Raw genomic sequence first — 22,508 nt, 5'->3', positions numbered from 1 at the left:
TTTGAGTGAACTTGCAATGTATTACCTCACTGTCACTGTTGTCTGCGAAAGCCTATAACGCCTTATCTTAAAAAACTTAGAACATAGAAGAGTGGACAATGCTGACATTAGCAGGCTAACTTGCTTGCTCAAAATGTAGGATTGGCGACGTAATACAAATCATCTGTTTCACTGTTGCATCGTTCTTTGCAAAAAGCGACGTGTTGTTCTGGGGTGATCTCAATCCCAACGATAGTATAGACTTTTTCGACTATTACTGTTTTCAACACTTTTGATATTGAGTTGTGATGCACTATCGATAGTTGGCTACCGATCGCTTGTCTCCATCTTTTAATAACGTTACAATGCTTTCAGAGTTCCAGACTTTAAGTAACAGTGTTTTCTGCTGTTTTTGTCTGAGAGTTTTTTGTAAGTTCCCCAAACCATCTGGGCCATTAGCCTTAGTAACAATCAGTCATTCATTTTTGTTTTGAATTCAATTTCAGAGAGGAAAATTACTTAAATGGCAGCTCTGTCGTCTATACTCCGTGTGCAGTCACGTTTAGTGAAAACAGTTTGAGAAAAGACAATGAAGCGCTCCGCCTTTTCCTCACCCGTTGTTGCCATTTTATCTGCTATATACATTTACGACAGAAAATGTGTTCCTTCCTTGATGACCTTCACAAACTGCTGCATTTTGAAAAATTTCCATTTCTGAAAATCAACAATTCGAAAACCACTTGGTCACTCTGAAGACTCCATATATCGCTGTTCGATTTTGTAGTCATAATTGTCTGAAGCTTGTTCCGTCGTTTAAACATGTTCGATGTTTCGTTTTGTACCCAAGGCAGTTGAGTTCGTCTATATCCAGTTTCAATAAGTATATATTTCTGGAAACATATATGAAATCAGTTGAACCATTGATCCACAACTACATCGACATTGCTGCAGCAAAATGGGGCAGACGGTTTATCTTCAATATATTTACAAAACTTATTCACGTCTCTTTTCTAATAAATAGGTGCCGAGATATAGTAAATACAGAGTGATAATGAAGCTGATACCAATTTTTACAGATCAGTTTGATCTGGAATGGAGATTGGTCTGATTTCCAATGTTTCCTCATTCTGTACTCTATGGTCGTGTTCACTTTGATTCAGGGTTATTAGCCAGCATTACGTCCAGTGACTTTGATTTTCTCAAAATCATGTTTTCAAATTTGCTGCCATAAAGACATTCGACATTTTTTGCGTCTTAGAAGTCGGAAGACTGTATTTGACGCCAATTTGTGTGTTGAATCTTAATATCTCTCCAGTATGAAGTATAAGTGCATATCCTTCATTTTTACTGTCGCCTTCTACGGGGGCAAGAAGTTGCATTAAGCGCTCAGAAGACAACCTATAAGAACTGTTTTTGGTGGCGGTGTAAAGACAAAGTAGAAGACAAATGAAGTCGGAGAAATTGACTTTTGTTGCAAATCAGTAATATCGACAGGCAAAGGTAACCGAGCATGCTTGGTGTTCTGCTTTGCAGCAGAGTAAATTGTAGTATCATCCGCAAACAGACCAATTTTGTTTGACTTACAAGATTTCGGGAGATCATTAATGTATAACTGGAAAAATAGTGGACCCAAGACTGACCCTTGTGGAACGCCATAGTTTATTTTCAGTTTTTGTGGGACAGAATTTTTGTATTCAACGTATTGGTGGCGATTCCGGTGAAAGTTCAAAAAATTCCCTCGGAAACCGTAGTTTTCGAGTTTTTCAATAATAGTTTTACGGCATATGGAATCAAATGTTCTTTAAGATCAATAAAACATGCTATCTCATTTGAACTTTGGTCTATGGAATTCCTTAAAATTTCAGAAAAAAAGGTCAAAGCGTTTTTTGCACAACTTTTCTGATTGAAATCCAAATTGATTTTCATTGATTATATTGAACTCATCATCTTAAATGAAATGCGTCATCCTATTAATTAAGATTTTTCAAACACTTTCGACAACGAGCTTAAGAAACGGATTGGTCGGTAGCAACACGGGTCAGTCTATGAACTATTTTTGAACAATGATTTTATTTTTTGCCAATTTCCATTCTGAAGAAAAGTAACCAAGGTTAATACATTGATTAAACAGTTTTGTTACAGGATATGAAATCACTGAGATGAAAAATTTAACAATTTTGTTGCTAATGCCATCATGATCAGACGATGCTTTGTTTTTCAGTTACCTAATAGAAGCTGAAACTTCTTTTTCAGTAATAAGTGACATAACCAAGCTATTGATAATTTCTCTGTCAAAACAAATATCAGTTTCATTGAAACTCGATGCAGAGTTTTTGCCTATGACAGCAAAAAAATCATTGAAAATCTCGGGATTGCTATTCAATTCGACGGATTTTTTGTCAGTGCAAAATTCAGGGAACGCAGAAGAAAGGCTTTTTATCGTTTTTTCTTTCTTCTTAGTAAGATAATCATAACAGCTCAGACGTGCATTTTTGATAGCTTTGGTTGGTTGAATGGTTGAGTTGTTGCCGATACTTTTTATGATTTTCTTCTGAAGGTTTTACCAGTATCGTTTTTTGAAACCATTGTTTTCATTTTTTTTCATGTTTTTTACCATTAACATTTGCGGTTGATTCTCAAGGGTCTTAAAGATGCAAATTTTATAATACAGTCAAGTAAAAATTCTGTTAGGTTTTTGATATATCCATCTACATTGTTTGGTTTCCATTGTTTTTTTATATCATGATTTTAGAGAAACAAATGGTTAAAAACTTTTTCACTCTCCGTCACTTTATTAAGTTTTTTGTTCAAAATTTTTGCGACACAATTCTTTTCAGTACTGTTGTTAGCTCTGATCGAAAGAGGATAATGGTCTGAAATATCAGTTCAATGGTGTTGCAAGTAAAAATTTTATCACTCAAAAAAAATCAATAAATTTTCACTGTATATGGATACGCGATTTGCAAAATGGCTCTGGAGATTTAAACTGGAAGATTTCAGCAGATTAAAATATCTGCTACTGTGTGGGCCCAAAAAGTCAATGTTGAAATCTCCGCAGACAATGTGATCTCCTTTGAGATGATGAACAGTAGTGAAATCATTTTCAAAGAGATCTAAGAAACTTGAGACAGCAAATGTTGGTGAGTGGTAAATGACAGTTATAGTTTGTAGCTAATGTTTTAAGTTAATTGCACTTGTTAAGCCTTCTATTTGATCACCCAGATGTTTTAAAGTAAAGTCAACATTTGCATTAACAAAAATGCGCATCCTCCACTTTTTTGGCCGCTTCTATTATGCGTTACTATTTTAGAAAAACCGTTGAATTTTTAAAGTGAGGTCGTTGCGTCGTTATTTGATAACCATGTCTCACAGAGTGCAATTACTAATGGTTTGGTTGGGAAATCTTCTATGAAAGCGTTCATTTGGTCATGATGGCATCGCAACGATCTTATTTTCAAAAAAAAAGTAAAAATAAAATTAAAAAAGCGCCCTTTATTTTTTCAAGCTCGTTCTCTTCTATATATACCCCGTTATACGCTTTCATCATCATTTTCAAAGCTACAACAAACAATTCTGGGGTCAAAAGGATTTGTTGTTAACAGTTTCAAACATCACTCGTCCCCCGTCATCAACATGAGTATCTGAAATCGTATAGAAAATCTTTTCGCGGAATTTTGTTGCTGTTGTCTTTCGATGCACTCAAAGGCCCTTGAACAAAATCCACTATTTTCTGATTGTCATCTGGTAACAAGTGAAGTTGTTGAACAAAATCATTATTTGATACGGGACCTATTTGTGTTCGTTTTCGTGCTGGTGTAGGCAGTGGTCTGTCCGTTGACTTATAGTTCCCAGAAAACCTAAATAACTTTTTTCGGGATAAAATTTTTACGCTCAATATTTGTTTTCTGAGTCCTGAGTATACATTTTCCTGCTTTCAAGTAATCATCAACAACTTGCTTACTATTTAGTTTAATTGGTCGTACTTTTCACCAACTTTTTTCAAAACTTGTGGTTTACTGTTATTTGTCTGCGTTCTGAGACCTTTTTTAAAAGCGTAATCTAATAAAACTTTATCAGCTTTCGTAAGCTTCTACTCCATCTACACATTTTTCCCGTTCAAAGGATTTACAAAGCCAGCGAGAAGTTTTTTCGTCCCCAAATTTGATTTTTTTGACCCAAATATAGAAACTTAGCTATGATAATAGCAGTGTTGGTTTAGTTGACTGTTTATCAATGCTTAACTTAATTTCTTTAAATGGCTTTTTTCAACTCTTAAAGGTCTGTTTGGAGTAATTCCATCCGTTGTTCGTTCATTGGACACTATGGTGTTTTCCACCCACTGTCTGTGGAAATTGATCTCCTTTCTTCTACGTCACACATTCATTGCAGAACATTTGTCCACAGTTCAAACTTAATTGTTGTTTTGTACATACATGCAAGATTATTTGTAATTCACAAATTTACTTCTTTGTTGAATTCACATATTACATTATAGGTGGTTATTGCTATTTGAGAAATTTTTTCATGTTTAAATAAAAAATGGGTTAAATTTTAATTTTTTTTTAAATATTTTTTTTACATTTCTTGTTTCATATTTAGATATAACTGCAATTTTGTGTGTAAATAATCACGGCATAATTGTGTGATTAATCATGGTGTGATTTTGCAATCAATCCTTGTGCCCCTTGTGCGATTATTTTACATATGATATTATAGTTATTTCCATGTTTAAACTTGTCTTTTATTTTATAAATTCAGAAAAACTTACTTTTGAAAAGTGAATTTAATCAGGGTTTCCACCAATCTCAGAGTGCGTTTTGTTAGCTTCAGACTGATGCATTGTTTACACTGATCTCAGTTTTGAGCATTTTTTGTTCACGCTCAGCTTAGATTTTTTTCAACAGATTAGTTTTTTGTCAACAATCAATTTAGTCTTTTTGGTAAATGCTAATAGGATATATATTAGAGGAGGTTGAGTGGTTGGTATTGTTCAAAAGTGTTCTATTCTGAACAATTAATGGCCAATATTTTCCGCGCTCAGATACTCCGCGCTCAAACTGGAGTTTTTTTTGGAAAACATCTTTGAAATTTTACTTGACTTGCAATTGTGGTGCAGATCCTCAATTAGATTGTTATTAGAAGATGAATTGCCGTATAGTAATTTAACACAAGTTGAGGTGTCAAAAGGGAAATTGATATGTCCATATCCAGATGAACGCACGACGGGAGTGTCGTGCGTTCAAATTTACATAGTCTGGAAACAATGAAAAACGCAGGTAACTGATATGTGGATCCTTTCAGCTTGATATCAATTTTAAAAGCTTTGAGTTAGTTAATTGAAAAGTTAGAGTTGCAAATCAGTTCAAAGAGAAAATTATATAGGCTGAGAACTGATATTAGGAACAGAACCAATGTCTGAACAACTGAATTCTTCCCTGATTGGTATAATCTTACAATGAGTGAACATTTTGGAATTATCACGACACCAGAAGTCAAGCGATCAGAAAATGATCTTTTTCGTTGCTGTTTATTTTGTACAATTAACTCTAGCTGGGTAGCACAAATTCAATAGAAGTTATTAGACTGGTAGTGAATTTTGTTGCTGTTGTCTTTCGATGCATTCAAAGGCCCTTTAAAGTAATCCACTACTTTCTGACTGTCATCTGACAAGAGGCGAAGTTGTTGAATAAAATCATTATTTGATACGGGAATTATTTTTGTTCGTTTTTGTGCTGGTGTAGGCGGTGGTCTGGCCATTGACTTATAGTTCCCAGGAAACCTAAATAGTTTTTTTCGGGATAAAATTTTTACGCTGAAAATTTGTTTTCTCAGTCCTGAGTATACATTTTCCTGCTTTCAAGTAATCATCAACATCTTGCTTACTATTTAGTTTAATTGGTCGTACTTTCTCACCAACTTTTTTCAAAACTTGTGGTTTACTGTTATTTGTCTGCGTTCTGAGACCTTTTTAAAAGCGTAATCTAATAAAACTTTATCAGCTTTCGTAAGCCTCTCCTCCATCTGCACATTTTTCCCTTTCAAAAGATTTACAAAGCCTGCAAGAAATTTTTTCCGTCCCCAAATTTGATTTTTTTGACCCAAATATAGAAACTTAGCTATGATAATAGCAGTGTTGGTGTAGTTGACTGTTTATCAATGCTTAACTTAATTTCTTTAAATGCCTTTTTTTAACTCTTAAAGGTCTGTTGGAGTGATTCCATCCGTTGTTCGTTCATTGGACACTATGCTGTTTTCCACCCACTGTCTGTGGAAATTGATCTGCTTTCATATACGTCACTCATTCATTGCAGAACATTTGTCCACAGTTCAAGCTTAATTGGTGTTTTTGTACGTACATGCGAGATTATTTGTAATTCACAAATTTATTTCTTTGTTGAATTCAAATTTTACATCATAGATGGGTATTGTTATTTGAGAAATTTTTTCCTGTTTAAATAAAAAATTGGGTTAAATTTTAACTTAATTTTTAAATTTATTTTTACATTTTTTGTTTCATATTTAGACATAACTGCAATTTTTGTGTGTAAATAATCACGGCATAATTGTGTGATTAATCATGGCGTGATTTTGCAATCAATCCTTGTGCCCCTTGTGCGATTGTTTTACATATGATATTATATTTATTTACATGTTTAAACTTGTCTTTTATTTTATGAATTCAGAAAAACTTACTTTTGAAAAGTGAAATTAATCAGGGTTTCCACCAATCTTAGAGTGCGTTGTTTTAGCTTCAGGCTGATGCATTGTTTGCACTGATCTCAGTTTTGAGCATTTTTTGTTCACGCTCAGCTTAGATTTTTTTCAACAGATTAGTTTTTTGTCAACAATCATTTTAGTCTTTTCGCCAAATGCTAATAGGAGATATTTTAGAGGAGGTTGAGCGGTTTGTATTGTTCAAAAGGGTTCTATTCTGAACAACGAATGGCCAATATTTTCTGCGCCCTGAGATACACCGAGCTCACACTGTGGTTTTTGCAAAAATTCTTTGAAATTTTACTTGACTTGCATTTGTGGTGCGGATCTTCAATTAGATTGTTATCATTAGAAGATGAATTGTCTTATAGTATTGTAACAGCTATGTGGATCCTGTTAGCTTGATCTCACTTTTTTTAAAGTTTGAGAGTTAGTTTATTGAAAAGTTTCAGTTTTTTAAGAGTTACTTTATTACTACTAACTTTTTTATTATTTATTATACTAACTTTATTATACTAACTTTTTCAAGAGTTAGTTTGTTGAAAAATTACAGTTGCAAATCAATTCAGAGAGAAAATTATATAGGATGAGAACTGATATTAGAAACACAACCAATGTGTGAACAACTGAGACACTGGAAGTCAAACAATCAGAGAGTGATCTTTTGCGATCCAGTTTATTTGATACAACTCTAGCTGGGTAGCACAAAGTCAATGGAAGTTATTAGATTGGTAGTGAATTTTGTTGCTGTTGTCTTTCGATGCATTCAAAGGCCCTTTAAAGTAATCCACTACTTTCTGACTGTCATCTGACAAGAGGCGAAGTTGTTGAATAAAATCATTATTTGATACGGGACTTATTTCTGTTCGTTTTCGTGCTGGTGTAGGCGGTGGTCTGGCCATTGACTTATAGTTCCCAGGAAACCTAAATAGCTTTTTTCGGGATAAAGTTTTTACGCTCAATTTTTTTTTGTCAGTCCTGAGTATACATTTTCCTGCTTTCAAGTAATCATCAACATCTTGCTTACTATTTAGTTTAATTGGTCGTACTTTCTCACCAACTTTTTTCAAAACTTGTGGTTTACTGTTATTTGTCTGCGTTCTGAGACCTTTTTTAAAAGCGTAATCCAATAAAACTCTATCAGCTTTTGTAAGCCTCTCCTCCATCTGCACATTTTTCCCTTTCAAAAGATTTACAAAGCCTGCAAGAAATTTTTTCCGTCCCCAAATTTGATTTTTTTGACCCAAATATAGAAACTTAGCTATGATAATAGCAGTGTTGGTTTAGTTGACTGTTTATCAATGCTTAACTTAATTTCTTTAAATGCCTTTTTTTAACTCTTAAAGGTCTGTTGGAGTGATTCCATCCGTTGTTCGTTCATTGGACACTATGCTGTTTTCCACCCACTGTCTGTGGAAATTGATCTGCTTTCATATACGTCACTCATTCATTGCAGAACATTTGTCCACAGTTCAAGCTTAATTGGTGTTTTTGTACGTACATGCGAGATTATTTGTAATTCACAAATTTATTTCTTTGTTGAATTCAAATTTTACATCATAGGTGGGTATTGTTATTTGAGAAATTTTTTCCTGTTTAAATAAAAAATGGGTTAAATTTCAACTTAATTTTTAAATTTATTTTTACATTTCTTGTTTCATATTTAGACATAACTGCAATTTTTGTGTGTAAATAATCACGGCATAATTGTGTGATTAATCATGGCGTGATTTTGCAATCAATCCTTGTGCCCCTTGTGCGATTATTTTACATATGATATTATATTTATTTACATGTTTAAACTTGTCTTTTATTTTATGAATTCAGAAAAACTTACTTTTGAAAAGTGAAATTAATCAGGGTTTCCACCAATCTTAGAGTGCGTTTTTTTTTAGCTTCAGGCTGATGCATTGTTTGCACTGATCTCAGTTTTGAGCATTTTTTGTTCATGCTCAGCTCAGATTTTTTTCAAGATTAGTTTTTTGTCAACAATCATTTTAGTCTTTTCGCTAAATGCTAATAGGAGATATTTTAGAGGAGGTTGAGCGGTTGGTATTGGTCAAAAAGATTCTGTTCTAAACAAGGAATGGCCATTGTTTTCTGCGCGCTGAGATACTCCGAGCTCACACTGGAGTTTTTGCAAAACATCTTTGAAATTTTACTTGTCTTGCAATTGTGGTGCGGTTCCTCAATTATTAGAAAATGAATGGTCGTATAGTATTGTAACTTCTATTTGGATCCTTTTAGCTGGACCTCACTTTTAAAAGCTTTGAGTTAGTTTATTGAAAAGTTACAGTTGCAAATCAATTCAGAGAGAAATTTATATAGGATGAGAACTGATATTAGAAACACAACCAATGTCTGAACAGATCCCTGATGAGTGTAATCTTACATTGAGTGATCATTTTGAAGTTATCACGACACTGGAAGTCAAGCGATCAGAAAGTGATCTTTTGAGATTCAGTTTATTTGGTACAACTAACTCTAGCTGGGTAGCACAAAGTCAATAGACGTTATTAGACTGGTAGTGCAAAGGGAATTAAAGTGCTAACAAAGAAGAAGACTTGGTTGGAATCTAGTTTCGTTGTACAACATTGGATATCTTATAGGATATTAGAAGATCCTTACCTAGGGTTCATATTGCACAGGATCATATGCAACTGGGCATATCTCATAAAATTTTACGAGTGAGGGCATACCTTGTAAGACCTGCAAAGTTTTTCAATGAATTGTCGCTCTAAAAACTTTGCCATGGAAATTATGTTGGATTTCTTTGCAACTGTTTTCTTAACAATTTGAATACAGAAAAATAATTAAAATATTTATATATTTTACACAGTTGCCCAATTTAGTAAAGAAATTATGTTTACCTGAAAATTCAAGTTGGTTTTAGAAGATCTGATTATGTTAGTTGAGCTACATAACTAAGCTGATTATTATCTTGTATGCTATCTCTAATTTTTAACAGATGCTACAAGATCAAGGTAAATCTTCTAAGATCAAGATAAATCTTCTAAGATCAAGGTAAATCTTCTAAGATCAAGTTAAATCTTCTAAGATCCTGCAAGACGAAAGTTTATGAACAAATCTTAAAAGATCTTTTAAGATTTCTAGCGTGCATTGACTGGGCTGTGCTATGGCCGGCAGACAGTTCACAAGAAGAATTTCCTAAAATTTCTGCATGAGATCATTTTTATGATCTTTGGTGCATTTTGTGAACAGATTCGCTCATCGCTAGGTTATGAATCGCTAAAAATTTTGTTCACCCGCATTCATCGTGAAAGATATTGGGGAAACTGTAACTGTATTGCTACAGAACTCTAAAACTTGTATTGCAGCACTTCTTGTATTGCGTCTTGAATTTTACTACACATAATTTTTTCGCTTCATTGTCGCTTTTTTAAAACTTAGAGTTAAAAGTTTCTGCATAAATGTGAAGAAACAATCTCACATAAAAATAATTTCTATTTATTTGGTTCATATTTCATTTTAAGTTCAGTTCTTAATTCCGTATTCGAAAACAGATTGTTCTAAGTTATCTTAATCGGGCTCTGATAATCCAGGTTCTTTTCAAACATCGCCAGGCGACTTGACAGGAGGATCAGGCCCGAATTTCGATAACGATTAGCGAATTCACTGCGCAAATAAGAATTATGAATTAATATACCCTAACCATCGAATTACTCGGAGGGATTTTGAAATTGATTGAATTTACTTTCGAACGGTGTTATACAGCTAGTAAGAGCTGTTCAGATTCAACAAGTTCACCATTTTGACCAAACAGTGGGCACTTTAGGAGCTTGATTTTATCACATTTATGTAGCTTACATTAGGAATTGAAAGAAGAAAAATTGTGGGTGCAATACTATCAGGTATTCATTTTAAGGTTTGGCAGCTCAAAATTTATTATTTCCAACCAATTTGACCACAATAACTGGACGCATATTACAATAGAATGCTATATATGATCTGCTTTGCAAAATGCTGGCCCACGTTGAGGTCACAGGCCAAATCGACAAAGCCCGAGATCATCTTAGGGCCCACTGGGTGTAAAATAACACAAGGAGGCTCGGTAATGTGCGTTTGCACACTAAATTCCGACCCCGCTCATCTACATTTTTCACTTAATTGTCTACCAAATGAGGAAGAGATAAAAAAATTAACATATCAACATATCGTTCAACAAACTACTAAAAAAACAATCTACTCTAGAGGGCCTATGAGACCTGTGGCTACCATAATATGACTACCAGAAAAGACGGCAATAAAAATCAAATAGTTACAAATATTAATTACGACCAAAACTCCTTGTCCATTTTTTGAAAAAAAAAACCACTAATAACCAAATCGAAATCGCATCAGATAAAATTTATACTCAGAAGATTAACCGGCACTTTATTGGAACAAAATATGGGACTTTTCTTCAATGTGACTTGGCAACAAGTCGACTAGAAATGAGCAAAAGGGGCAAAGTTTATTAAAACATTGCTTTTTTAAAAAGGAATTAAATTCGAACTGATTAGAAAGAAGACGCATCATATGAAATCATTGAGAGAGTCTTTTATACCTCAATAGAGAGCGGCAAAGGCCATTCACAATCAAGGATATGTCATATGACTACAAAAAGAACGACAAATACAGGCAAACGTTAAAAATTTGCACGAAAATTTATGCACGAAAACGATGTCCCCCCAATCAATTAAATATTAAGCTGATCACTAAAAACAATAAAATTCTTCGTTTGCATTTTTTGAAGATAACAACACTTGTAAATCAAATGGCGCCCATTATTGTGATACTGTGAAAAGAAAACAAAAACTTACAAGAAGGGGCAAATATGCAAAAATCACGAAAATTTGTTTTTATGAAAACTGGTTGTCCAAAGAAGAAAGACCATTTGAGGAAAATAAAACCGTTATATGCTGAAGAACAAATTGTATTTCAATAGATAAATTATGTGAATTGTATAAAGAGGTGCTTAGCTACAATTTAACAAAAATAGAAATGGCAGATCTCAAAAATCTTTCTCTTTTTTTAATTAAAAACAAATATTTTCAAAATTCATAGCCATCAAAAGCTTTCGACTAAAAGAGTAGACAGTTTGTCTTGCAACTACTCGAAAAACTATATGCGACTGTTATTAATGTAACTTAATCATAAGACTATAAAATAACATTATATACAAGCTGAACTAATAAGTTTCACAAACAACTTTTCGAAACCACAGTTTTGAATTCATTAAATTTATGAGATATTAACCGCGAGAATATAACATGTTCATTTGCGTCTCCCTTAAACATCAAAACGTCTTTTTTTTGAAACGACTGTCGCAAAATGACAACAAATAGAACAACAAAAACTGAAAAGTATCAAAGCTTCACAAATTTCTTCTAAAACAAATTGTCTAAGCACTGAAGGCATCATTTGAAACGTTTAAACAAAAGAAAACTTATTGTTTCATTCAACAAAACATTAAAAAGAGCTCTAAAAAATGAGGCTAAATTACAAAAATGATGCAACATTGTAAAATACGAAAAAAACGCAAACCAGAACAAAAGGGATAAGTTGAAGAATGATCTTACTCTTTTTTTTAGAAATTGCATTCGGAATTCAAAACAACCATTAGCTATTTACCGATATCAGTTATTAACTTCATTTGCTGTTCTATAGTTGGTCCCTGAGACCTTTGATTACACAATATTTGGCATATGACAACAAAAATTAACAACAAATAAAGGGCAAAAATAAAAAACTCTACCAGTTTCTGCAAGAGAACGGTGTTGCAGTCCTTCATTATGAAGTCAAAACAACCATTAGCTATTTACTGATATCAATTATTGAGTTCAGTCGTTCCTATATAGTTGGCTACTGAGATCTTTGTTTACAAAATATTTGGCATATGACAACAAAAATTAACAAGTAAAAGGCAAAAATAAAAAGATCTACCAGTTTCTGCAAGAGAACGGTGTCGCAGCCCTTCAAACCATATGTTATGAAAAAAAATATGTTCAGTTTCAAATTTTGCAAAATTTTTTCCATTTAGATTAGTAAATAAAGTTACAATTTTTAAAAGAAACAAAAACAACAGCAAAAATGGGACATTATGCACAAAAATCAGAAAATTTTGTATGAAAACTCGTAGTACCAAAAGCAAGAAAACCTTCTCTGAAAACAATCGGCCGCAGAATTAGTTTTTATTCTATACAGAGGAAAGGTTGACCTGTACCTACTGAGAATAAACAAAATCTTGACTAAAATTACATAAGAATTTGACAAGTTCAAAAAGTCACAGAAATTTGCATAAAACAAATACATTCAATAACATAAGAGAAAAAAGGTAACAACTGAATGAATAGAAAATGTTCACCTGCACCTCTTGAGGAAGAAATTTAGATCTTTGAATGGTTAAACTTAAAAATCAGACTGCCAAAAGAATAACAATTGAAGGCAAATGACACGAATTCTGTTAAATTTTACTAAAACTCTTCCTCAAAGCCATAAAGTCCTTTGGTTTTCTGAAACCAAACTAAATCTACATTGAGCCTCACATTTAAGTAAATTGGAGCTGTCGGAGCCGTGAATAAAAAATATTGTCAGTAATTAACATTAAAAAACAAAAGCAAAATATTTTGAAAAGAGGCAGCATCAAAATAGAAACAAAAAGTCTCTGATTCTAAGAATTCATGATATTGTCAAACCTCTCCCTGATTTGTTCCAAAGGTTTGCGAATTAGACCATTTGTTGCGTGGAATTCTTGAAATTTTAAAAAAAAGAACGATGCATTTTGTATAAATATCGAGTTAAATCTGCAAAAAACGGCAAATTTTTAATTCCAGAAAACTTTCTTACGGCGCCTAAATGCAACTAGCGCTCTTTTTGAGTATAGGGAGTCTGTTTTAAGGTTTTTAGGTCACTAAGTCTGGCACACTTAAACAAAGTGGTCCAAAAAATCATATTTTGTGACATTTTTGATGAAAAAGTTTGAATTTTGAAAATTTTATCAACAATTTTACAATTTTAGCCAAAAAACTTCAATCAAGCAAATCAGCAACGCTTTTCGTTCTCTACCGGTAACAACAACATCATACCGTTAAAAATTTTAACTTATTTTGAATTATATTAGCGAAATTGTGCCAAATTTTAGCAAAAATTACTGAAAATATGAACAAAAACAGTCGAATGTCCCCAAAACTTTAAACCTCGATAAATCCGTGTAAAAAACGAAAATCGAAAATTTTTAATTCTGTATTCTACGCTGGACGGGCTTTTCAATGATACCACTCACAATTCTCTACGATGAATATATCGATCGGCCAAAATTGACTGAACAAATTAAAACCCAGTGAGTATATAGTTCCTCCCTCCCCACTAAAGTGGGGGTCGGAACAAATATGAGGTTGAGGATAGTCGAAAACGCATGCTAGTCTAATCAAAGGTGGGTTCGAGCTCACCTGATCAGAGGTTGATTCAAATGCACGACATTATAATCAGATGCATTTTTGAATAAATTCCGCAAAATGGTCTTCGTTAAATCTCGGCTATGGTCTCACAACGGTGTGAAAAATGGGCTGTGATTTTATCCAATCGAAAATGATTTTTGATCTCGGATGGATTGATTTTTGATGAACGTGGGACACACATGTATAAGTTTTACCACCCAGGTTGAGGTGCCATCCGGAAGTGACCTCTGATCAGACCATCCCAGACCAAAGTAACCTCTGATCAGACTAATGTGCGCTCTAAACAACGTGTGCGCTCAAACTGCGCTTGAAACTCTCTGATCAGACCTTGCCAGACGGAAATGACCTCTCATCAGACCCAAATCAGACCATTGCTCAGACGATTGTGCGACCATAGCAATCAGCAGTGATTAATTAAACTACTGCTTTGTCCAATTTCTGTTCCAAGGTTGCTACTTAAAATGAGGGGAGTAACTTCCTACCTGCATCCCCGTTCTAAGGCAATTTTGGCCAATCAATATCTTTTGTGGAGAGATACCAAAAGTGATGCGAATAAAAGAGCCTAAAAAGTGAAAATATGTTGAAAGGCTTTTTTATTTCCTGAGGAAAAAATTGACGTTAATTTTTACATTTTTCTTAAAGATATTACAGATAAATGAAAATAATTCTGAGATATGTTAGATTAAAATTTTTCTAAAATAACTTGGTTGAAAAAGCAGGAAAAACAATAATTATAAAGCATTTTAGGTACAAGTTTTGTTTTAAGGTAACGAATCTCCATGGAAAAAGTTATCAGCAAAAATTATGTCGTTTCAAGCGTTGAAAACTTTCGTTTTCCTTCGATGCGTTTCTGGCCAACATATTTTCTTCAGTTGAAAATTGCTTCCAGCTGCTTTAGGCATCCGATATTCAAAATATGTACACATGATTTCTTGCAAGGAAATTTATGGAACATCTTTAGAAATTTTAAGATGTAGGTACTACTATATTTAAGCACTATTTTAACAAAAAATGTGAATTTTCAATTACCTTACTATTCTATATACTATATACTCAAATGGGTTTTTGATCAGGCAGTCAATTTTTGACCGATCGATATATTCATCGCAGGGAGCTGTGATTGGTATCATTAAAAGCCCGTCCGGTGTAGAATATTGAACTACACACCTTTCTCGAAGAATTTAATTGAATTTTTTATATTTGCCTTAAACTGTCGATTTTATTTTGTCTTCTTAGCCGTATGAAGATTCCTGGATAACGAAAAGTCTCATTGGTTTTTGTTGGAGGTATAAAAGGGCCTTTATTCCGATCTGATTAGATAGCTGATGAGTTTCATGACCTTGAAAACAATTGTTTAAAAAAAAACATTTTTAACTTCGCATTTTTGTTCTTTTTGTCTATTTGTTACCTAGTCACGCTAATTACAGGTCATATATGACAATATTTTTGTCGAGGGAAGGTGCAACTGTACAAAGTCTAACGTTTTCAAAGAATTCGTTATGAAGTTAATGGCTTCGCAAATATTAGTGAGGTTATGTATTATGGGTTTTTCGCAAAAATTGTAAATTAATTTTTGATTTTTGTCTCTATTGGACCTTCTTTTTAAAGACGTAAGAAATATTCTGAATAATTGCAAGTCTCAACCGCTTCCTTTGGACGAAAAAACGAAACCTTTTCAGTTACTTCTTTTTGTAGCTAAAGGCTTTCATGACTTTGAAAATAATTGTTGTCGAATAATACAAAAATATTAATTAATTTTAACATTTTTCTTTTTTTAATCGACTTGTTACATATTTTTGTAAAAGAGAGTTAGCAGACGACATTATTGGTGGTCGAAGAAGGCTCAATTAAACATATTGGATCAAAATAAGTCTTTACGGCTTCGACAACTTTTCCTAGCATGTTTTGTTTGAATTTTTGTTTGTTGTCTCTATTTGCTGCTCTTTTTGTAACCGCATTAAAGATTGAATAATGAAATTTCCTAATGTTTTTATGTAGAGGTGTATGTGACGATTAACATGTTGGATGTTATCTATTGCTATCTAATGGTTTTCATTACTTAGGAATTAATTGTTTTTAAAAACACTAGCCGATTTCTTAACTTTACTGTTTTTTGTTCTTTTTTCCCTAATTGTTACCGAGCCTCATTATTGAGTGGTTCTATATTTCTTCTAGTGAACTACAAGTTATTTTGTTTAGTTCCAGTTTTATTTAACTCGTTAATAATTTTTTTTAAAAAAAAACGGACTTAAAGTTGTGGATGTAATTAATGTCTGTTGTTGTTGTTTTATTTTGTTTTCCTCTTGACATGCTTTCCTAATAATGGCTAATGCGGCGTTTTTAACTCCACTGAGTTAATTGCGTTGGAGGCGATCTTTTTTGAAACACATTTTTTTTAAATAGTACTCGAATTTTTGGGGGTTTTCTATCTGTTCTTCATTTGGTAAACATTTATGCCAAAAATGCCGATTAGCGGGTTCGGAACTTTATGTGCGAATGCACATTACGGAGCTTCCTTGTTCAATTAAGAAAATTGTGAACTATATCGTGCTATTCTTAAAGAATTACAAATTTTCGATGCCAATTCCGATTTGATTTTTGAGGAATTTTGCATATAATATAATTCCAAACAATCTCAATTTTTACAAACAATGTAAACGATCAGAGCATAAAATCCCAAAACACCGTTCTAGAACTAGACCAAAAACAAATTGATCTTGTTTTTTAAGTTAATATGCGTTTTATGATTGCCCATTGTTTTCTAAAAACAGGACTTTTATAAACGTGACCGTTTTACCGGTGAAACAACAATAACGGATGCTACGATTTGCAAGTTGTTTCATTGTTCCACCATATTTTGGTTTTAAGCAAACTTGCCATTTATCTATAAAATATATACTCGTAACAGTATGAGTTTGGACATGAGTGAAGACGGTAAAACATACACGTTTTTTTCTCTTATTTGTTACAAAATTATTTCATTTGTAATTGACTGTTAAAAACGATCTTAGGTTGTTTAAATCAAACTTTATCAAACTTTTTGGTTTTTTAAATATACAAAATGAAGTCGATTAATGGGCTCGAACAATTTAAATTCAATATCAATGTTGTGTAATTTTCTCTATGAGTTGACAAATTTTTTTGTAACACAAGTAGAATATATAAAACGAGTACGACTAATTTTTTATATTCAAAAGCCATTGTAGACGAATTTTGATGCATTGAGTTTTATCACCTTATAAACAGTTAGTTGTTCAATTCAATTTTAGTTCATCAATTTTCAATTTTTACAAACCTTTACCTCAGTTTTTTTACATCAGCTATTTACAAAAAGTCCGTATTAGCTCTATTAGACTAATTTTGTTTCCAAATATTTCATTTATAGCATTTACACTTCATTGCAGATTTTCTGTGTTAAAAATTCCCAAGTTTAGAAATTAGTTCCTCGGAATTCTTATTTTCTTTCTATTCTTCTTGTTAATCCGTTTTATAACCAACGTTGTTTATTTATTCGTCTCATTACTGACAAATGGAGTTCATAAATAATCAAAAAATGTCGGTGGTGGTTTTGGGTGCAGGCCAAGCGGGCACTCAGGTAGCACTTCAACTGGCATCAGACGGACATCACGTGACCATATTCGAGAGGAACACAATGGGTTCTGGGTCCAGCAGTAAGAACCCAGGCAGGATGGGACACGGGTTCCACTATTCAGATAAAGACACGGCAAAGGTGCACTTGCGGAACACCATTGATGCTTACAGGATGTATCCAGACTTCTGCCGCTCCAGACACCGGCCTCTCGGACACCCGCTGCGATATGGAAGGTGATGCATTTTAGAATTGATTTTTGTCATTTTTGGCCCTGGCTTTTGATGGCTACATATTTGTATTTCATAAAATTTCCTCCTGCGGATGAAAATGTCTATTTAGCTTCTGGCACTGCAGACTTTTGGCACTTGAAAACTTGCATCTGTGTGTTTAAATATTTTCTTAGCTCATTTCTTAATTACCAGTAAAAACTCAGGTCAACAAAATAAAATGATTATTGACGTTTGACGTTCAGATGTCTTGAATTATTCAGAGTTCAGTTCTCGATATTTTCTCTCAAGTCATGTCTCAATAGATTGTTTTGTTCAGATACATGATTACGAAAAACAGCGATATATCAGTTGATGAAATGCTGTCAACTTACAGAGCAGTGCAACAAGAGTATGCCCGTTTGTGCGCCGAAGATCATGATAACGAGATCTTCGGACCTCCCGAGAAAATGTGGCGGATCATGGAGCAATCAGAGTACAAAAATGACTGCAATGCTGACCTAGTCGCACTAGGCGTCGAGACACACGAAGAGATGTTTGATATCCAACTTTTCTACTCAGAAGTGCGCAAATGGATCAACCAAAACCCAAATGTTGACATGTTTGAACAACACGAAGTTGTAAACATCGAACAAAACGGGACTGAAGTGAAGCATGAATTCATTATAACTATTTATGACAAAATGAGTGGGTCGAAAAAGTATGTTCAGACCAACATTATCATCAACTCTACCTGGTATAATATTGAGAAGATTAATTCATGGTTAGGAGTTCCTTACAAAAAAGGAACGAGAACAAACAGAGTAAAAGCTATTATATGCTTAGACCTCCCGGATGACCTCGAAAATCTTCCTTCCATGTTCTTTTGCATGGGAATGTTCTGCATGTTCACAAATCTTGACAATAAGCGGGGAATTGCAACATATGCCTTGCACACGAATCGCGAGGTCAATACTGACATAGAAGTGAACGAGAACTCAATCGCATTGTTAGAAAACGGAATTTCAATGGAAGAAAGAGAACAAATAGGAAAAAAGATTTTTAAAGGTCTCTGTCAATACATACCCAAATTATCGAAAGCAAAAGTGACGGATGTTCGTTTTGGCGTAGCGCGCACAGAAGGTGATACGAAAAGCCTTCAAGATTTATTTGATGCCCAGAACCCTTTCCATAAAAGGAACTACAATGGGATAAAGGAGCACAGAATTGGAAAGGGTCTACTAGTTTCAAATCCAGCAACTAAGCTGTTCTACTTTGTGCAAAATCGTCAAATTGTTTCTCAGATGGTTGAGAATTTTGATAAAGAACGGGAGGAAAAGCTAAAACCGGACTGGAATAAATTAGGAGCTTAGGCACAGCAGCCAAAGGAGTTTAAAATTCTCAAATCTCAATCAAAAATTCTATTTATGGTGATTTGCATTTATTTTTGTATTTTTAGTTTTTTATAAATTTTTAAATATTTATGCAGTCCCATGATCTCTATCATTGTTAGAAGCTCCAATTTCTTAGGCCACTACCTTAATGTAATTCGTACGAGTACACCAAAAAACTTTGTGAACAATTTCAATACACTGTCCAGCATGATCAAAATGAAAAGAAGGATAGGCAAGGTGCGTTCACACATCATGCTCCAACTGAAATTTTTTCATCATAACACTTTTTATCATAACACATTTTTTTTATCATAACACGTCAGTTTTTTTTATCATAACACTAAGACTGTAGCCGAAAACTAAAACAGTCTACCGATAAGGTTTCAATTCATCAAGATCTATAGTTCAATCAATATAGCAACGCATTATCGGCAACACGTATAAGCATTGGTAACGTAACATAGCAACAAGAGGTTTTTGGACGGCAATTTTGATGCTCATTTGGCCGGTATTTTGTCTGATAACGAATCAGTTCAATGCCAGTCACCATTTTGTACCGATGAATCCAAAAACCCGAAAAAATATTAAGCCGAAAAACCATCCTAATCTGTATATTGTGGTTATATTTACTTAAAATTAGGTTATACGAATTTTTTCTGCGTTGACGGTCGGCCAACAGACGTTTGGCCAATTCAGACTGCAGTTATTTATTCGATTTTGTTTGTTTTTCCACTTACTACAATAGCATGCCGACTTGAAAAATAATTGTCGTCCATTCAAGCTGCCAGTTAAGTGTTTTTCCATTCCCAGCTTTCTCAGTTTTGAAGGCACTATAGTCTGGACATGAACGCACAGATTATCAATTTTGGAGCGCACAAATTTTTGTTTTGAACGCACGAAAGTCGGGACAAGGCAATTTTGAACGCACGAAAGTCTGGGCATGGGGATTTTTGAACGCAGGTTGAACTCACAAAAATTTTTTGAACGCAGGAAAGTCTGGAAATAGACACTTTCCATCCGGGAGCGTCTGGACATAGACACTTGCCGTATGGGACGTTCTGGACATATCAACATTCGGTCTAGCACCTCAACATGGGTATAAGACGACGATGTATTGGCACGTGCGCCTGGGATGCAAAACTTTACACTCACTAAGCTGGTGGGGCCAAAAAGAACAGATTATATGGGGGTAGAATGAATATAAATACTTTGCAAAACATCAATCTTTTCGATTATTAATTTCCTTTACACTAATATTTTGCCACCAAAACCTAAAAAATATTGCATTTTTTAAAAAAGTTTTTGTTAATGATAGCAAAAACCGAAAGTTATACAGCAGGTTCTAAGAACTTACTTATTTATTTTGAAAACTAAGAGTCATACATGAAAGAAAAATTATTCAAACGTGGTCTAATTTAAACTTTGTTCTATTGCTCATCTTGGCACTTAAGAGCCTTAGTGCCAAAAAAGAAGCGTTTTATTGAATCAGATGCGGCTGAAAGAAAAACTACGTTTGTTTTGTTTAAATTAAACAGAAATATTTTAATGACCAACTTGTAGTAACCTCATACGAATATGTGTCTGAAATTCATAGTGAATGTACAAAAATTTTGACAAAATTTTACGTCATTTTTTTCATGATGGTTTTGATTGACAAAAATATAACAAAAACTAAAAATTTTACATGGTTGGAAGCTCCTGAAACATAAAAAATGGTAGTCAAACTTATAATAGCAAAGTTTGCAGCAAAAACTACCCTATTTTTTTCATTAGAAATTTTCTATGAAGTTAAATTGTCTTTCTTTGTTCTGGTCACATTACTTCAAATGATTGGTCAAATTTTTTGGCTATGGCCGTCAATTTTTTTTTCAAAAGATTATAAATGCTGGTCCGTTAAAAATTGTGCGGCTCATTAAAAATCCAGAAATTTTTTTTAATGCATAACGTCGGATATTTTTAACCAATCGGTCAAAATTTTTTGGCGTCATTTAAAACTCACAATTGAGAATCCAAAATGGAATTTTGTAAGTTCAACAGTTGAAACGTTGCAGAATATACAATTACCTGTTACATTAACATTTTTGCTTTTCGTACAAATATTTGTCTCATTAAAAATGTAATAAAGCTTATAAAAACTACAATATATGGGATAATAGCGTGTTATTTCTAGTTGTGTCGCATTGTTTGTATGGCTTTAAGTCTTACATTGTTTCGTTTTTTTTTTCGTGGGTACAAAAAAGCGTCTTTCTTCTCAGTAGAAAACAAAAATTATCAAATTGCAGTGATGAACAAGATACTTTAGTTTAAAAAACCTATTAATTGGGTTAATTCGTCATTTTTTACGTCTAATTTTTAATGCCAATAATTTTTCAGTGACAAAACAATTTTTTATAAAACTTGCAACCTTTTTTTTTACCAATTGCCACTTCCATTTATGCTTGTTTTGATTTATTAAGGTGACTATTTGAGCCAAATCAGCATTATGTGCACAATCGTACATTTTCTTTGTTTGCGGCTTTTCCAGCCTTCTGAAGACAACAGTGACAATACTTCGAACTATAATTTCAGTTTACGTCATTTTTATCTACACTGAAAGACTGATTAAGATAACCTGTGACAACGATGACAAAAACTCACGAATTTTCTCACTTCTATTTGATTTTAACGTAGTCCTTAATGGCAGTTTTGAGCATTTAAAGTACACAGTTAACCTAAAAAACATTGCTGGCATTTGTTTTTTAATTAACGGCGAACTAGTTCGGTCGCACCCATAAATTGTTCTTGTGAGCAGCCGTGATATGAGTAGATGCAAAAGTGCAAATTGTCTTCTTAATACTCAAGACATGGTAGTCTTAAGACTCAATCGTAGGACATGGTCGTGAAAAACAGACATGGTAGTGCGCGTAATGGAAAAAACTTACTAGATAAGTTGCACTAGTTTATTTTATACTAGTTTACTACTATTGTTTTCTAATTTGTACTATTGTGCTACTGATTGTACTAATTTATACTGACCAAAGTGGGAAGAATAAAAACAAATATTTTACATATGGAAAAATAAAGAAACGCTGATGTAATGAGATTCATAAACCGTTGATCTTTTGTATTGATAACCACCGTGATGTTAACCAAGTTAAATGTCAATCTATTGTGCCATATGTCT

At 33.4% G+C, this 22,508-nt stretch overlaps 2 protein-coding genes across 9 annotated transcripts in view; both read left to right on the top strand.

Moving 5' to 3' along the window:
- The window catches only part of LOC142346298 (uncharacterized), a 110,864-nt gene that overhangs the window by 21,710 nt on the left and 66,646 nt on the right, over nucleotides 1–22,508 (top strand). The gene's annotated exons all lie outside the window — the stretch shown is intronic.
- Nucleotides 10,346–19,448, top strand: LOC142346297 (uncharacterized). Of its 4 annotated transcripts, none has more exons than XM_075398813.1 (3): nucleotides 10,346–10,476; nucleotides 17,360–17,978; nucleotides 18,292–19,448. In XM_075398813.1, exons 2-3 carry the CDS (start codon nucleotides 17,683–17,685, stop codon nucleotides 19,322–19,324), a joined length of 1,329 nt encoding a protein of 442 aa, XP_075254928.1. In that variant the 5' UTR covers nucleotides 10,346–10,476; nucleotides 17,360–17,682; the 3' UTR covers nucleotides 19,325–19,448. The 4 variants fall into 4 exon arrangements, with proteins under 4 accessions (XP_075254928.1, XP_075254929.1, XP_075254927.1 ...); XM_075398814.1 differs by having other exon boundaries at nucleotides 10,375–10,565; nucleotides 17,423–17,978; XM_075398812.1 differs by having other exon boundaries at nucleotides 10,375–10,579; nucleotides 17,351–17,978.

The sequence above is a fragment of the Convolutriloba macropyga genome, chromosome 9 (genome assembly GCF_964194025.1).
Source record: "Convolutriloba macropyga chromosome 9, txConMacr16.3, whole genome shotgun sequence".
In the NCBI taxonomy this organism is placed as follows: domain Eukaryota; kingdom Metazoa; phylum Xenacoelomorpha; order Acoela; family Convolutidae; genus Convolutriloba; species Convolutriloba macropyga.
This window is presented reverse-complemented; position numbering and strand designations above follow the sequence as displayed.